This window comes from Buceros rhinoceros, unplaced genomic scaffold (genome assembly GCF_000710305.1).
Source record: "Buceros rhinoceros silvestris isolate BGI_N320 unplaced genomic scaffold, ASM71030v1 scaffold8088, whole genome shotgun sequence".
NCBI lineage: Eukaryota > Metazoa > Chordata > Aves > Bucerotiformes > Bucerotidae > Buceros > Buceros rhinoceros.
The window spans coordinates 13,655-31,991 of record NW_010425095.1 but is presented as its reverse complement, the minus strand read 5'-3'; the positions used below and the strand labels follow the sequence as shown (position 1 = coordinate 31,991).

The 18,337-nt window shown below is 43.2% G+C and overlaps 1 protein-coding gene across 1 annotated transcript in view; it reads right to left on the bottom strand.

The window, feature by feature from the left end:
* Positions 1 to 18,337, bottom strand: part of PIK3AP1 (phosphoinositide-3-kinase adaptor protein 1) — a 38,943-nt gene that overhangs the window by 11,446 nt on the left and 9,160 nt on the right. The window contains exons 3-8 of the mRNA XM_010141017.1: positions 11,209 to 11,354; positions 10,280 to 10,424; positions 8,590 to 8,732; positions 7,315 to 7,447; positions 6,451 to 6,647; positions 4,056 to 4,245 (exon numbers count right to left, since the gene is read on the bottom strand). Of these exons, the coding sequence (XP_010139319.1) occupies positions 4,056 to 4,245; positions 6,451 to 6,647; positions 7,315 to 7,447; positions 8,590 to 8,732; positions 10,280 to 10,424; positions 11,209 to 11,354 (954 nt within the window). The remainder of the gene's footprint in view (positions 1 to 4,055; positions 4,246 to 6,450; positions 6,648 to 7,314; positions 7,448 to 8,589; positions 8,733 to 10,279; positions 10,425 to 11,208; positions 11,355 to 18,337) is intronic.

Sequence of the window (18,337 nt, the reverse complement as noted above, 5' to 3'; positions counted from 1 at the left end):
CACAGAAAGCAAGCCACATTTTTACAGAGACCAGTTCTTTATTATAGAAGACAAAGGCTTCAATGTTGGCATAAATCACAACTCACAACTTTATACGCAGTTATATTTTCGTGCACAATTCTCTCAGTTTGCTCAAGGATGACAAGGAGGTTGCTGTTTCTTGCATTAACTAAGGAAAAAATAAAAATCAAGAGGATGGTGTTGAAAGCTTGGTCTCAAGAGAATAAAAATGGTGGAGGAGAGAGAGAATATGCAAGAGAGTAGAAAAAGGGCATCACAACTTCTGTGTGAACTAACAACTACTCTTCAGATGTTGGAGGTCTGCAAATTACAGGACAATAGCTGAAACTCTCCAGGATAAAGGATTAAATAACTGTCTGAAACTTACATTATCTAGGGTCTAAGTGTCCACACAGCTCAGAGATACAGAAACAGTGCTAAGACTCCAGACTTGTTTCCATCAGCCACCCCTCAACCCCCCCAGTTTAATCTTCACGCAAATCAGACAGGGTTTCAGCATTTTCAAGAGCCCTTGCTCTCAGAGCCCCTCCTGCACACAGCTCCAGCCTACTCAAAATACTCTGTTTTGCAATAATCAGCAGGACATGCTGGTGAAAAGAAAGCAGAAAAAGCAAAGCACTTTATCTGATGCTATAGTTCATAGGACCAGACTGACATGATGGAGGTAACTCTCCCTTTTTGGTATTCAGCTGCAGTTTGTTACAGTGCGCGAGTGACTCAGCTAAATGACATTTACCTGCAATCTGCACCAACCTGGAGCATACTCTGGAAAATTGTTTGACTTTACAGGTATTTGAAAAGTGTAATGAGTGTGAAGTGCTCTTCTGAAGCTGGAACAATCAGATTAATGATAAATTCAATAAGGCAGTTTGATCTTATTATTAAAGAACAGCAGAAGCTAATAAGTTCCTACTGATCTGTGCTGCTCAGGGCATTAAGATCTACCTGGAAAGAATGCTCCCCTCCAACGGAAGAGGAGGCAGTGTCCTTTGGATGAAAAAACCCCCAAGATTTTCCTTTTTTTTAAATTCCATAATTTATCTCAAAACTTAAAGGGACAACTAGCAACTCAGCACAGGTGTGTGCAACTCTCTCATGCAGCATCAGTTAAAGCAAAATTGGGCCCTTGCACAGCTTCTGTGCTTTCTCTGTAAACGCTTCCCCAGGCCAAATGCAGAGAGAAAAAAACAATACATAAAAATGCACTGAAAAATCAGAAGAGGCTTGAAGAATCTAAGAACTAACAGAACACTCTGGTATTCAAGTATTTGCTACTACTTCTAACTCATTACAATGGCTCCAGTCCTGTGTTAGCTTATTTTCCAAGCAGTTTCTGCCAGACAAATTGACCCTGCAGTACCTGACCTTCCTTTGAGCAGTCTCTGAAAACCTGTGGAGGAAGCATACCTTAATCACAACAAACGGGCATGTTGCCACAGTATGGCTACACTTAAAATAGCCCAGGTATTGTCCTTTAACCACAGCCGTAACTGCTCACATAAGGGCTACTCTGACCTGGAGTAAGTACCTCAGTAGAAGTTGATTATAATTGCCTAAGGAGTTTTTCATCCGCACAAACCTTTAAGTCAGTACAAAAGCTTGAAGGCTCTATTTGTGACAGCAGTTCCAAACCAGCCAGCAGTTCCACTAATTTCAGTGAGGGTTTGCCTGTGTGCTGATATTCGAATTAATACTGACACACCTTCACTTTGAGAGAACCAACCTAAGCGTCGAGCATTATGCCAATTTAACCTTACCTGTTATAATACAGATAGATTTTAACCACTGTTCAGACAAGCTGTAAATATTCTTCAGGCAAAGACTAACGGACTACATAAGAAAAACAGAGATTTTCCATAAAAGACACCCGAGTGGAAGGTAACAGATTTGTGTGCAGGAGCAATACACTAGGACTTCAGAAGAAGCAGGAGACACTCACATTCCTTGCTGAGGCATTACATATAAGCCATACACAGCTTCTCACCAATGAGGAAAACATTTTAAAATGCAGACTCATTCAGCTCTGCTTTTCAGTATAGAAATCATAAGTACCCACTTTAGGGACAGCTTGGGTTTTTACCTTTTTAGTTCTACTAGCCCTGCAGAGCCTGCAACAGCATATTTGCACACCAGAAGAACTTCCTGGTGCTGATTCCAGAGACCTCTGCCACCCTGCTGATGTGCTGTGCTTGCAGAAGCTTCCCCTAAAGCACGTATGACTACTGGACCTTTGCTGCTGAGGAGGGTTAAGGAAAGCAGCCTGACTTAGGCTTCAGATGCACAACCTTTCCCATCCCTTGGCAACCTTCCCTAGCCTGTCAGCCAAGCAGGCTCTGTTTTGAGTATATATCCAAAACACTAGCCAAACTCTTTCCTGAGATCTGTCAATCAGAGTAAGCGAGGGCAGGGAAACCTGGGTACTTGAACTGTTTGACTTAACGTGGCTTGTTTGACAGAAACAGGCAAGGCGATGCACACAGAAGCCGCAGAGACAGCAGACTGAGGAAGCTGGTGATCTTCAGCAGGGAACAAGAAAAAAACGCCTTAAAACAATTAGTCTTCCACCAACAGTCTGGCAAATGGTTTTCTGGACAGGAAGCAATTCTGATCAAAATCTGAACCAAGATGAGAATATTTTCAGGAAGACTTTCCAGTTCAAAATTGGTAAACTACAGGGAGCTTGATTTGCATGCATGAAAGAAAGAAATATCCCCTGCATAGATTCTGGGAGATCTGGACATTTCAGGGGTGGAAGACGACACCTTTGGCTTGATGATTTTAAGCATGTTTTTTCCCCCTGCATGGATTTAGTCAACCAATCGCATTCAGAGGTGCACCGACTGCAGGCAGAGCTTCCAAACACTAGAAACTCTCAATCCCATTACTGCAAACAACAGCAGCTTTGCTCCTTAGGAGTCCAACTGGCCTTACTGCTTATCTCCACCCAAAGGCAGAATAATCCTGGTTTTGGTAGCAAAACTATCCCTGCTTTGGCCAAACAAAACTTCACAGAGAAAAGTTTATGATTTCAGGCAGAGAACTGAAAAAATCTTCTGGACTCCACAAGAGTGGAGTCACACACAAGAATGTGTTTTACAACATCATTTAATCTCAAAGAGGAGAAAACCAGCCCAGGACAGAATAGTCCATAAGTAAAAGTGGTTTAGTAAGAAAGCTTTTTCCCTGAGGCAGCACACTTCAAACTGCAGAAACAACAGAAGTCCTTATGCAGGTACCTAAGCTATAAATAAGCTAGATTCTCTAGCTCATCATGGGAATCATAAAAATATATGAGTGGTATTAAGCCAGACCAAATAGGTGGTAAGAATGGCAAATTTACAATTGCTTAACATAGCTACTTAACTTGATACTTGCAATTGGCCTCACTGAATATTAATGGAATGGTGAAAAAGTTAAACATCTGCATACCTGTCAAAATCAGCTCTGTATTTTTAGCAATAAACTGAGTGGTTTAGAATAAGGAGTTTTCAATTATAATCTTTTCAGTACACATATTTCTAGGTATTCACTTTCTTTTGATCTCAAGATGTTGACATAGAAGCTCAGCTCTTGTTTTTCAGTTTCCCAGTTGTCAGTAAAACCACATATTAAACAGTGTTCTTTTCCATCAGAGTCTGTAAGTCAGTGTCTCTATCTTCCTGGATCTCAGGAGGGAGAAGCAGGACATGGTAGAAAATTTCATCTCTTCCAAATGCTAATTGACTTGCTCAATGTTCAGGGAATCCTCAAAGCACTGAGGAAACAGCTCTTGATCTTGAACACTAGCAATCAAAGAAAAATTTAGAGCAATTTTATCAGCCAGCCAGCATCAACACCGGAGCATGGTTTCCTTGTGGTGAGAACAGAAAAGCTATAACCAGCCCTGAACTCTAAAACATGGACTGGAGCTCTGAGCAACCTGATCTAGTTCAAGATGTCTCTGCTCATTGCAGAGGGGTTGGACTAGATGACCTTTAGAGGTCCCTTCCAACCCAAACCATCCTACAATTCTGTGATTCCACGAGTATACATACAAAGATCTTCTGGGGCACCAGGGACAAATCCAGCCATGGATTCATAAAGCTCTTCATCGGAGCCAGGATTCAAGGAACATTTCATTAACAGATCAGTGGACAGATGAGCCATGGACTCATAAACAGACTCATCCTCCTCGCCTTGCATTAGCTCTTCCTTAATATGACTCTTCAGCATATCTGCAGTTTCCTGGAAAGAAAGGAAGGTAAAAAAAAAATATATTCAAGTCTGATTTAAAAAAAGAATTTAGAGGATCAAAGCAACCAAAAGATATCTAACTCTACCGTCATGATGGAAAAAGCCTTCTAAAAATAGTCCGTTCCCAAAGATGAAGGCTTTCCAAAGGAAGTAAATCCCCACTACAGATGTCTGGGCCCAGCCTTCAACATCTATGTTGTAATAATCGGTAAAGAAGGTGAAACAAGTTGGTGCTGACACATTCTGAACAGCCATTACAGCCTCTCACCCCCTCAATTTCATGTCCTACCCAATGTCGGCAAACGCCTAGAACCTAAGCAAAGCTCATTCTAAAAATACAAATGCTTGTCAATAGCTATTTTGGGGTAAGCGTAGATGACCAGCTGGGGGAAAGCTTATCACATGTGGAACACTTAGAAGAAAGCGAAGTTTTAGCTTTGGTGTAGATACGCTTTCAGTTTCTTGGCATTAGCAGCAGCAGCATCTAACACCCAGAGAGTGCACAGACCCTTTTCTGTGAGATTAACAGGAAACCTCATAGTAGGCAGCTATTCATGTAACACAGGCAACTTCCTATTCACAGGACAGCAGAACCTTTTCTCACGTATTTGCAACATGGGGTGGGTGCAGTGCAGATTTGCACCAAACTGTGGAAGGGAGCAAAATACAAAGTTCCATCCCAGCCTCCTCCCCACATTCTAACTATGTCACAAGCACAGCCAAGTGAAATAGTTGCAGTACAAAAAGATTCTTCCATCCACAACCACCACTGCATGGGCCTTCAATCCACAAACAGTCAAAATCCTTTCACAGTCAAAATGGGTCAGGCAGGTACCTCGTGATGCTTTAGGGAGGTGCAGAGGAACTTTTGCCAGAGAGAAAATTAGGTGAGTAAAGGTGTTTACTGGGATTTTCATAGATCCATACTAGTAGTGTTTCTAGTCACTGCCCTGCAGTGGGCACACTGGTGCAGATCATTTATGCTGCACAGACAGCTTGATGGTGAGTAAGCAGGACCTACTCTTTAACACACCTCTGTCACTGCGCCGGTAGAGAGGAGGACATGGGAGGAGCATAGTACTGCAATAAGAGGTTGGAAGGACTTCTTAAACCTCTCTCACTTGCCCCAATGCAAATATTTTAATGACGCAATTTACAGTTTCCGCAGACCTTCAATCTCAGAACAGGGACTGACCTTTATTCAGCTCTAATGTATAACCCTAAATTCATGCTTATGTCAAGAAGCAAGCCCCAAGTCTAAGAACCACCCATGCCTCCAAAGTAGGGCTTAAACACCACTGTAGTTGGCTGGAAGAACCACACTAAGGCTGGCAGATCTAACACTGACCATTCAGAGAACTGTTAGGAACAATGACGCACAATTTTTCAACTGAATGCAAACACAAATTAAATCTGCACAAGAATTCATGTGATCCAAATCAAGGAGCTGCTTGTTATTTTGAAGCTGAAAACAACTCAAATGGCAAAGAAAGGATAAAGTCCATGCACACTCAAGGACTCCACAGAAACAACTTCCTGAGCTGCAAACAGGTCCAGAACATAATCTGGAAAAGTCAAGAGTGCTGTTTTCTGGAGACAGGGTTAGCTCAAAGAGAACAGAAATGTGAATTGGGCTCCCAGAGATAACAAATAGGGAATGGACAACTACTCTAATGCAAGAAGAAACAGATGTCAGGTGGAGCAGGCAGACTACACAGATCATGTGAATGAGCTAATAAGCAATCCAGACTGTGTTATGACTAATCAAAGAGCACCTCAGATTGTACCTTCCCAAACACATTTTGTTCCCATATTACTCTCTAAAGTAAGCGCGATGAAAAGGCTGTAGTTTTCCAAAGATCAGAGGTTAGAAGAGGTGACCAGGCACCAGGTGACCAGAAGATGGATGCTTGCTAGATGGATGGATGATAAGAAAACCCAGTATGTCAGTCTTTGCTTCCATCTTATTTGCTTTGTGCAAAAGCCCCAAGAACTTCCCCAGGACCAGAGCTGCACCCAACCCTCCAGCCTGGAAGCTTTCAGTGTGGCTGGATGTCTGTCTTCTGCACCCTGCCACACCACACTGCACTCTTCATTACCCCATCACTTCTGCTCCCGCAATACTAAGTGCCAAGCTTGGTGCCGCTGCCCACACCTGCTTTGGGACAACGCAGAAGAGCTGCTGCTTCCTCTTACCACATATTCATCAATGAATTGGCGGAGGTCCTTAAAGCCATGCTTTTCTGCTATGGTGTTTGGATAGTGGCCGTATTTGTTGGCTACACTGTAGGCCTGCAGTGCTCCAGGGCATGTAAGCAGCAAGGCAGTGAGGTTCTTCAGCCCGTATCTTGCAGAAAAGTGAAGCAGTGTTGGCAACTCCTCATCCCTCTGATCTGTGGGAATAGGATCCTGTTAGAATCTAAGTTTCTCTCTAGCAGCAACAGAGCCAGTAGGTGAGAAACGGAGCTAACTGCATAAATTAACTGAGGTATCTAGCGCATGTCCAGGCTTACGTCCTGTGACTTTTAGTAGGAAATCTGGCACTGTAATACCTTAATGTATGTAGGATCACAGGTTTGCAAGGGTCTCTTAGATCATCCTTCCAGTAGCATCCAGCTGCTGTAACGCAACTATGTAATGATGTCACACCAACCCAACTGAATGCCCACTGTGGACCTTAAAGCAGAGTAATAGGCTTGGGGGAAAAGAACTGGCCTGGAGAGAAATGCCACATGGAATTGGGAGAACAAAGGAGAAAACATGGGAGAGATTTTGGGAAGCATCATCTTTTCACTTTGGTTGTGTTGAAGCTGTCTACATAGCTGCATTTGTCACAGTGTAAGGAAGTGAGACTGATGCTTGTAATAAAAAAATGGATTACCCAACTCAAATGACAATCCCCCTTCTATAGTTGTCACCAGAAATCTAGCTTCCTGGCTGAGATCCAAGATTTTTGAGACGGCCTGTGCAGTCGCCACACACTGCAGTGTTAAGGTGCTCCATGGTAAAACAACTGATACAGATGAAGCTTAAAAAGAAAACCAAAAATTTTCAGCTTACTTGTTGTCATATCTTCTTCTTCTAGCTGGTTGATTCCAAACAGGTGTAAGCCACTGGCAGGAATATTCTTCTTGAGTGACTCAGTCAACAGTTTGTCCAGTGCTTCTATGCTGTATGGCACGATTTTAAAGGCCTAGAGATAAACGGAAAGCAATTTTGTTTGGGAAGCCTGGAGATTCAGTTAAGGTGAGATTTATAAGGTGTTTCTTTATTTAGCACATATCAGAAAACAGGCATAAACACTGAAGGTAGCAATGTTCAGGTCAAGCAAAGAACATGATAGCTTCCTAGTCCAGAAACAGAGTATCATTAATCTGAGCAAATGAGAATTGTACACTCCACAACAAGAGAAAGTACAATGAGGAAGTCACTCATGCAAGTGGAAGCACAAAAAACTGTTACTTCCTACTTCCTCGACAGGTATAATCTTACTTTCTGAAACGGTTCCAATGAGGTGTCACTCCTGCTCTAAGCATGAACTAGTCCATTTTGAAGTGCTCTGGTGTACACTCTGGGTTTGGCTTTGGACTGGTTCTTGATCAAAGGCTGGGAAGCATGCCTATTGCCCGAGTAAAGGGCCAGTAACAACTATTCCACAACCTGAACTCAAATGAAAGGGAAAGACCGTCTTCCCCGCCCCAGGTATTCTGGTGACTAACAACACTGCTCTGTAGGCTTCCATGACATTGCTGCCTGCCTGTGCGTGCCTGATCAGCCAGGACAACACATCTGGAGAACTTGCTTCTGCAAGCTTTACCCCTCTAATAGGGTTCAGGTACCCCAACTGTGCAAAATATATAAGAAAATATGTAAGAAGAGTAGCTTTAAAGAAATAAGTGCTAAGAATAAACAAATCATTTTACGATATTCTTCATTCAGTTAGTATGAATCTTTGCTACCTTTTCACAGCTCTTCCAAGAACCCTTACGTACAAATTCCTGAACAATTTACCTCTTTATGATACTTTCTGAAGTATCAAGTTCCGTCATCTCAATCCTCTCAAGCCATCAAGGTCTAAAAGTGAGTGTTGATCGACTGCAGGTTTTTTTGTTAGTTGGATAGCCTATCACCTTAGCCAGCTATTTGCTCCAGAGGGAGAAAAAGCACCCACACTTTTGCTAAAAGAGGACATTAAGGTTATGTGAAAATCCCTAAATAACCTTGCATTTCTTCATTTCAGAAGAGTTACTTCATGGCAAGCTCTTTCGCTTATGTCCACTTGTCTAATCTCTGAAAGAGCTGGCTTCCAAAGCAGCTGTTTGCTTGAGTCATTACCTGGCACATGAACTGTACCGGGTTGGCTGCATTAGCCAACAGACTGCTGATTTCCTCCATGTCGGTATGATAGGTGACGCTCGTTTCTCCCACCATCAAGTCCCCTGAATATATCTGCAGAGGCACTGTCCCAGAGGTTAAATCTTTGAAAACAAAGAGAAGAAATCACCATTAAGAATCAACAATGGGAATGAGTTTGCATGAAATACCCTGAGGATAGCAGGAGGTTGGAGATCCTGCCAGTGGGATACTGGCACAGTTTCTGTTGTACTGAATTCATGAAGAGTCATGAAAAAAAGAAAATTATATTGGTCTGAACACCAGGTAGGAAAGTACTTTGGAACAACCTTCTTCATAGCTGTGTCAGTGCACACCACCTGTGACCTGCTAGATTCTCTGCTAACAGAGAAGTAGTCTAATGTTAACAGTTCACAACCTTAAACTAGAAAGGCTCACACTTCTCCACCCTGGCTTTCTCTGGAGCAGGCTAAACCGTGCCATAAAACACGAGAGCTGGGGAAGAAGGGGAAAGAAACCAGAGCAGTCAACAGGGATTTTGAAACCCCTGACAGCCTCACTAGTCTCTCAGTGAAACCAGCTTAAAAGAATTCCAGCTTTGCAACTTCATCCATGCACAGGATTTATCTCCTTCCTGCACCTTGGGAGCTTCTTGATGTTTTGTCCAGTGTGCATTCATAGGTCCAAATTTCCTCTTTTCAACACAAATATTTGGAATCCCACTGAAATTAGTCTTTTCCTGCTCGGCTGTTAACAACTCAGGAAATTATCAAATAGTTACAGTCACACACAAGATGAATAAAAAATATATTTCTCTTACTGTTCGAAACTGCAGAGCTTACATAGTCGTACGCTCCATCAATGTGAAGGTCATGTTTATAATTCAAAGTGCAAGTTAGTCTCCAGGTCCATGTTTAAATTATAAGTCTTGATTTAAGGCAGATTAAATTGAACATTTTTGTGTGGGTGAGGTCACCTTCTTTAAACCAATCCACTTCACTGCCTTTACAGGAGTTGCTATAATGACTCTTAGTCTCTATTCTCAGAGCTGGCACAATGACTCTTCAAGAGGACAGACCAAAGTACATTAAATAAAATCATGCTGGGAAACTACTTTCAGTCTATGAGGCTCCGAAATCTCACCCCTAAAGTTCAGTGAACCTAAAGTTTAGACAACCTACAGTTTTGAAATGTAAATACATAGAGTGACAGAACATATCTAAATTAAAAGGCAAGCAAGGATAAATAATTTCAGCTCTGGTCACAGAAAGATGATCACACATTAAGCACGTACTGTTACAGCCACGCAATTATTTACTGGCATTTACCTTGTCTTGGTGCCCTGCCAGTGCTAATGAGGTGGTGGTTATAACACACAGTTAAATTCAAAGTGTTTTACAAGCTGCAGTCTGCTCTCAGAACTAACAGCAAGGCATTTCCACACTGCAACCCTGCTGCTGCTGAGGGAAAACAGAGTCCCCAAGCAGCAGTCTACCTTAGTTCCTCATCACAAAAGTATCACAGATGAGAATGCTAGTTCAAGATTGCCTGGTCTCAAGCTTTCCTGTATTGCAACCTTTACTCTTATCCCTCTGGCACTTTTCAGGACAGGGACGTAGAGACAGAAAGGAAGCAACGGAGAAAGGAGGGGGAAAATCTCAGCCCAGCTTACTTGGAGCCTCCACAGAGATGGTGTACTCATTCTCCATCTCAGCCAGCACACGCACAGATGACGCATTCTCTGGAGAGAATTCAACTTCGGTTTTCACTTCGCCATCTAGTTTACATTTCATGATAATATAAACTGTGGTCTGCACCTAGGAGAAAAGGCATTACAACATGCAGGTTCACAAAGTAAGAGCACTCTGTTAAGTTCCTTTTCTAGGGATTTTGTTGTCATTGCAACTACCACATAAATTAATGTCTGTACTTTTCATGGTTCTGAATGGTTTTCAGGAGCATCTTCCAGTCATGGAGTAACTGGGCAGGTGTTTTCTGTTACAGCTTGCACCACAAGCATTAAGCTGATAAAACTCCAGATTTATCTGCTAGTTTTATAAACTGATTAAACCTAGGTTTAGAAAATTACTTAGTTTCAACTCTATCAGTCTCTTCCCTCAAGCAGCACAGCCCCATTCTAAACAGAAACAAAGGAAGAAACTTAGACTTTCCATCTGAGGCAATCCTGTACAAAGAAATGCTGGTTTTCAGACAGGAAGCCATGATCCAAGCTCTTCAGAGTCACTTGCAGGACGTGCACCAAAATTGTCATATTAGACTGCATCCAGGCTGTGGAGTTAATTGGTCCATTGAAATCACCTTACTCCACTTGCCACCCCTTGCTGTGTTGATGAGACTATCTGTCAATAAGTGATGTTGCAGCCTAGGCAACACTGGGCACTACGTATTACCAAGCTATTTCTGGGTCTAGGGAACTGAGCTTATGAAACAGATATAGAGGGCAAGCTGCTGAGAGGGAAGGTAACAGAAAAGGAATTAGGGACTAATTCCCAGGCCTGTAAAACTGTCCATTACAGAGCAGCATAACGGGTTGCACCAGCTCACAGTAAGAACATAACCCAAGAAGCAGACATACAGTACCCCACACCGTATGCGGTCAGGCTGCACCACAAGGTCCCCCGTGCCCTTGGATGATCCATGTTCTTCACTCATGGTAAGTCTGTGGGAGTAAACTGGATTCTTCTCGTCTTCTGTTTCTGTATCAGTCACAGAGTCACAGCCTGAGTCTAAAGTAAAGCAAAAAGTGTCCTGTTAAATCATATCTTTTGCCGAAAATGCATATCATACATATCCATCCGGAGAAACAGCCAGGGAGGTGGTGGGGTGGAACTTGCTATTCTTTTCAAAGTAATATTCAGGAAAGGGGATCTAGTTGAAAAAAGGGAAACTGCAGAGCTTCCTCTTTTCTTCCCTTAAGAGGATTGCTGGGGAACATTCACAAAGACACAGAAGTGCTGGAGTAGCTCTGAACATGCTTATGAAACAAACAACAATGGCACTCTTTGCTGAGATGGAGAGTCCCTTCTCACATTAGATAGGAAGATTAGCATATCAATGTATAATATGACTCGTGACTCCAGCACTACTAATACTACTAAGTATTACAGAAAAAGGACTGAGGTTTAAAATTCCTTAACTCATAGTTAATTGATACTGTCAGATATCAGTTCCAAGAGACAGACCCCAGTTTTGGGAACCCTTCTCTTGGGCAAAGGTGGACTACTCCCACCTGGGAATGCCAGGCTGCTCAGCTGCACGGGAGAAAATAAAGCACCGGTCCCACATCTTTCCCTTACACAATAGCTGTCACGTCAGGCATTTGATATATGCAGAGCAAGACACCATGTCTTTGGGGGAGGAAGAGAAGAGACAACTCTTACTAGAATAGCATCTCTATAATCTCTGTTGGTTATTTCCAATATGACTAAATCAGAAAGACCAAGCTCGCTGCAGAGAAGGGAGAGCCAGTGATGACCACATTACGGCAAAGGGTTAATGTTCCTGCAACACGTGCACAGACACTTGCCAGCATCCTGATACTAAGTGTATCATCCCCATCTCAATACAGAATTATTAGAGTGGTAATTTGTACCTTACTTGCCCAACATATGGTCCATTTCAGAGGAAAATTAAACCTAAAGCTGTGGATCTCAGCTACAACAGCTACAGTAAGCAAGAGTAAGAGGGGAGCACGGAGACAACAAGCCCCCTCGTCTCTCTGCTTTACTGATGTTACTTGACACTAGAAACAAATTAGCAGATGAAGAATAAATTGAACTTTCAAGAAGTTCTGGTATTGCCTGATCCTGTCTTGCACTTCCGTATTCCTGTAAGAGAGCTGGCTGCCCAGAGGCCCTGTGTAAGATCAGAGGTATTAGGTAATACAGGAAGAAGCAAGCAATGTTAATCAGTAATTGGATTAACAGCTGATGGAACTGGCACTGAGTTTCAGGTATGAATTACTCATCTGTTTCCTCATTCAGAAAATTCTGAAATTACAAATTACCAGCTTTCCACATAAGCAGTGAAGTGATGCTATGGCTGTCTTGCAAGGTCCAGTCATATGCTACTGACCTGTGAACATGCAAGCACTGGAAATGGAAACCATCCCATTGCATTTGATAATATCCATGCTCTAAAGGGACATGTTAGATCAGGCTTCCCACTCACTAAGCTACTCAAGTAATGACAACCCATTTGCATACACACATTGAGCAATTATATCACTGTAATGATACCCAGGCTAGAGAGGCCATCACTGAGGAGGCTGACAGACTCATTAGAAAATTAAGTGAACACCTGAATTGAGCTTCTTCATGAGCAGCTGCTGTAGGTCAACAGCTTGTGGTTATAAACGGCTCTGTCTTGAACGGAGGGCCTTTCTGTTCCCCTTTAAACAAAGGCACCTCAGGCCACGCTTGACAGTCTGTGAAATACTTGTGAGAGCAGCAGCAAAAAACCCAACCACATTTCCCCTTGAAGAACGCGCCCCCCTCCAGGAAGCGTCAGTAGCTGAGCTGCAGAAAGCAGCCCCATGCCAGCCCCTTCTTGCCTGCCCTGCCAGCCTCCCCGCACAGCTGCCCTGCAGAAATTCACCTCCCCGGGAAAAGCCCAGGGAGAACATAGGCACAGCCACAGACCTCAGAGCCATTTAGCCAGCTTTAGGAACTAATATGAAGCAGACAGTTCTTTTGACCTGTACAGCGCAGGCAGCTTGCTCTGTCATCCATTTCCTCCTGGCTAAGCTGGCGGGCTATCAGCATGGAGCCGACAGCTGTGGTTTCTCAGAAGTCAGCCCTTACACCACAGGACACGTGAATGCTCGGAAGGAGTCAGCAGCCTGTCCAGACCATTCTGTCATTCAGATAGTAATGCAAATGGTACGACTGGGTTACTGCTTGTCCCTACAGGTGTGTACTGTATGTGCCGACTACCCCTTCACCAGTACCTGCAAAGACGTTCCACTCCATCCATTGACCAGCTCACTAGCCAAGACAAATAGCTTTCACACGCCCTTGGACTTCCACCTCAGTGCACCCAGAGCAAGAGGGAAGGCCCTCAAAGAGAGCTTCTGCTATCAGCCGAAGCTTGCAAGTGGGCAGCCTCCTTTTCCAAGTGTGAACAAGGACATTAAGCATCCCAGAGCAACTCCAACTGCATTTGTGAGAAACAGGAAGAGTACTGACAAGGTAGCCAGGGAGAGCAAGGGGAAGTTACTTTTCATCACGCTACCCTTAGAGCCCCGGCTTTACTAACAAGATGCACGCTCAGCAGTGAAGCATCTTGTGACAACCCCTCAAAACTGAGTTTACTGTAGCAACATTTCCCCTTTCAGCAGAGTGAAGAAGAACGCAGAAGAGCAGCACACGAGCAGGAAAAGCACAGGAAAAAGTACAACTTTGTAAACCTGTCCATACAGAACAAATAAAGTATGGGACATCTCCCCCTTCTCACGAGGCATAGCACCTAAAACCAGATTTTGAGTTCTACAAAGAAAGCGGTCACATTTCATTTGTCCTTTAAAGTTGAGAGTTATAATAAAGTATTTCTCATCTTCCATCAAGGAAACAAGCTACATTTTATTATGCCAAGTTTTGCTTGTGCCAGTGTGTGCACACACACTTTTGCGTCTCTCAGGAAAGCTGAAGAACGCAACTGGGTTATTAAGAGACCTGTTGACAGGACCAGTGTTTAAGCAAGTTGTGAGAAGCGAGAAGGTACAGTTTTTACCTTTGCAACCTACTAAGTCCATATATATCCTTAATACTCAAGAATATATATTACTCCACAGTTCCTCTATATACATCTCATCCAACCTTCAAGGAACACTTTCCTGTGTTATATTTTAGAATTACAGACGTAAACTGCAAGAAGAAAAATGTCTTTGCAGCAGAGTGCAAGAGGCTTTCATGATCTTCATGAAAATTTGACCCAAGTGAATGAATCTGTTCACTCTTCTTGGTTCAGTGTTCCCAAATGCTGCTTCCAAGTTATTTTCTGATTTAATCTTTGAAACAAAAAGGATTTGGAGAAAGTTGAGTTACCAAAAGTTGTTCACAATGCCAAGGGCAACTCCATGTCACTCCTGCAAATACTGGAAGGTAGGGATGAGAAAGTAGCCAATAAATACCTGAGTTGCAGGAAAAGGAAACTCAGCACGTAGTTCTGAGAATTGAGACATTAAGAAAGTAAAGTCTGAAAAGCCACAAGAGGTGGAGAGGACACAGAAAAGAAAGCAAGAATTAAAAATATGAAAAAATACCAGACACTAGAAAAAAGTGGTAAAAAAACCCTCAAGCAGATGGGGCATTGGCAGAGAACAGGAAGGTAACCCACAGGATCAAAGATACCTTCTGTGGGAATATTCCAGTTTCGGAACAAATGTCACCAGTAACTTCCAGCTGGCTGCTTGGGCTGGGCTCAGCTTTTCATTACTCCTGGCACTCATTACTAACGTCAGATGAAAAACAGGACTGAGGAGGTGAAGTCAGCAAATAACCATTGCACCTCACATGACATTTCCTGATGTGCAGAAGCACAGGCAGGAATCCCAGCTGGGAAGTCCTTTCTGCATTAGCAATGGATGGAAATGGGAATTTCCTCTAGCATTCTTGTCATGGATACAGTGCTACACAGGCCACAGCTGTAAAACAGCCTACCACACATCATCTGCCCCAGCAACGCTCCCCAGCCTCATCCGCCTTGACTGCAGATCACTACTGGATAGGCTGTTATAGTTGACTTTGGGATCACTGGTCTGCAGGCTTCTCTTCCTCCGTAGCTCAGGAAGGGACACTCTTGGTCTGTAATGCTGCAGGTTGCATGAAGACACCATCCACAAAGATCTAAGCACAGGGAAGTTTCACAGAAGCTCAGCAGTTTCCCCAGGATGACAACACTCAGTCATCCTATCACAGATTAAAGAAAAAATTGCAATTTGTGACTTTCTGCAAAACTCTTTCAAACTTACAGCTCTTGTTCATTCATTAGCATGACCTTTACAATGTAAAGAACTGGATGGACCCGAGATATCAGTGACTGAGAGCTGCAACGTACAAAACCTCAGGGAAAGCATGAAGTCTGAATCCAGCACAAGCTTCCCTCCAATCACAGTAACAGACAGATGTTCCCCAAATACAGACTCCCTCAGAATACTGTTCTAAGATTGTACCAAATCCTCTTAGAAACCTCATCAGATAATCTTGCATAGTCCTGGAGGAGAAATGTCTTCTTCCATTACCTAATAATAAAGCACATGAGTACCAACACTGGCCCTCAGTGCTGCTACTTGTCCAGAAAAGACTCTATTTCAGCTCAGACACACACCTCACTCCAGAGGGTTATCCTGTCTTAGTGAGTCTGCTGTGCATTTGTCTGAGGGCAGATGGTCACAACAGAAAGAGCTATAGCAGTTTAAAATACAACTGCACCCACCACAGCCCTCTTTCCCCTTCCTGTTTCCCCTTCTTGCCCTTTATTTTCACCACAGGCTATGGCCCACACACAGAGTGGAAAAGGCCATGTGTTCGGTCGCGTCAGTGAGACGCGGGACCAGGATCTCTGCTGCAGCAGCTGACAACGGGGGTGTAAGCTAAGTTGCCAGTCCCTGAACTTCAGGATGAGGAGAAACTTCTATACATTTCACTCTGCTTACTGCAAAGATAGCAGCTGTCAGATCAGGGGTGAAAGGCAGAGTCCCCCTTATATCACAGAGTTTAACTGACCACCTCTACGGCATGATACAAATGCAAAGTGCATTTACCTTTGAGTTCTTCCACTAAGGTTCAAGAAACATGTACCACACTATGTCTGCCTTAAGGTAAAAGTATGCCTGGCTATTATGGTTCAGAAACCGCAAGCCAACTCATAATTCTTTGAGCTCTCAGTTAGCCTGAGGGTCTCACAGGCCTATTGTTTGATTTGTCCCAGGATTAAGTGTATAAAACTAAAGAACTATGCGGGCTCCAGAGACGGGAAAGAGCTTCTGAGGAAGATGCAGGATTCTGACCACCCAGACAATGGACACTCTACATGATCAAAATCTCAAGAAAGTGAGGCTGGAATAGTTTACTTCAACCACCTGCACCAAGCAGAGACAACACATACTGAAAAAGCATATGTATGGCTGATGAATTTTGAGGGTGCCAAGAACCACATTATATCCATCACTGATTGATTCAAGTCTTCCTAAGAAATCGCATGCAAGAAACATGAACATCCAACTTGCAGATTAATTATCCCTTCTCTTGCAGTATCTCCTTGCTTCAATCTAAGCACAATCCAAAACACTTGCATGACAGAAAAGACTGTCTGCATAAAAGCCCACAAAACTGCAATTCCACCTAGGAGAGCTGGGCAGCTGCTTTGGAAGCATCCCACCAGGAGATCACTGTTTGACCAAAGATGTGGTTCTACAAGGGGCTTCAGTAGAACTAAGGCCACATTACTACTGAAAGAGCAGTCCTCTCCCTCCAACAGTCTCCCGTGGAATACCACCCTTGCAGTCCAATGCCACACCAGATCATCCAGCCAGATGAAATGTGGAGAGTGAGGCCGACCACTCATTTTTACCAGTCCAGTCAGTCTACACCACTAATGAAACTTCCCCTTGGGAAACTCAAGATCCACTATTATTTTCAAGCCACTTTTGAAAAACGCATCAAAAGTTTCCTGTGGTAATAATAAATAGCCATGAAAATCCTACAAAATGCAACCACAGAAGCAAAACAACCATTCAAGTGCACAACAAAGGTCTTTGAAACAGTGTGAAGCCTACCCCACACATCTCTTCAGACCTGCTCTGTAAAGCGTCTTTGGTTTGACCACACACTTCTGCAAAGATTTTGCAGTAGTTACTTCAGCTGTTCCAAACTTGGAAGAAGACATCAGAGATGGTCAAAGACATCAGTGATGGTCACTGGGCTCCTATTTTAAGCAGGTGTTTTAAAGCCTTGCAATTCACATTGGCAGATACTAAGCATAGGCTTAGCCACTACCTTAAAGCAACCTGTGGGGAGATTATCAGAACCACAAGCTATAGAGACATATGAAGAGGATTTGTGATGTGCGTGATAGCCCAGTGCTTCCTAACCACACAAGTTTCTGCACTAGTTTTGGGCTTTGATTTCATCATTTCCCTCTGGAAAGCTAGTATACACTTATGCTAGCACTGCTTGAATCTCGTACTATCATGAAAGTGTGAAGTATTGCTTTTAATGTGCATAAACTGGGACTTTATGAAGCACCTTGATGACGCACATCATGCAGCTGGGAAGACTATTTCAACTGCTCAATCCCGTTTGCTACAGACGGATAAGGACATTCATGCATTTCTCTCAGTATCACTTGGGACTTAGTTAAGGTTTCTCTGATTGCTTTAAGCAGCTCTCTGAAGTCTCTGAGTTTCCAGCATCAGTCATTTATAACCATACTAGCATCTGCATGGAAGGACATGCTAGCGGTGTGTTCTCTCAACCTTAACTCCTGTGCAAGTGTCAGTTTCCTCTCCTTGACGGGCAGTGAGAACCAGCGGGGCTGCAGAGCTCCCATATAACGAACCAGACTTTCATTGCACCCAGAGGGCTGACTAATACCTCACCCGTTCCTCTTCAAAGAGCAGGGTCAGAGAAGCGTATCTTCTATTTCAACACAATATAATAGAGAAAAATACAGTGTTAAAATTAACTTAATTTTTCCCCTTGGGGGGGGG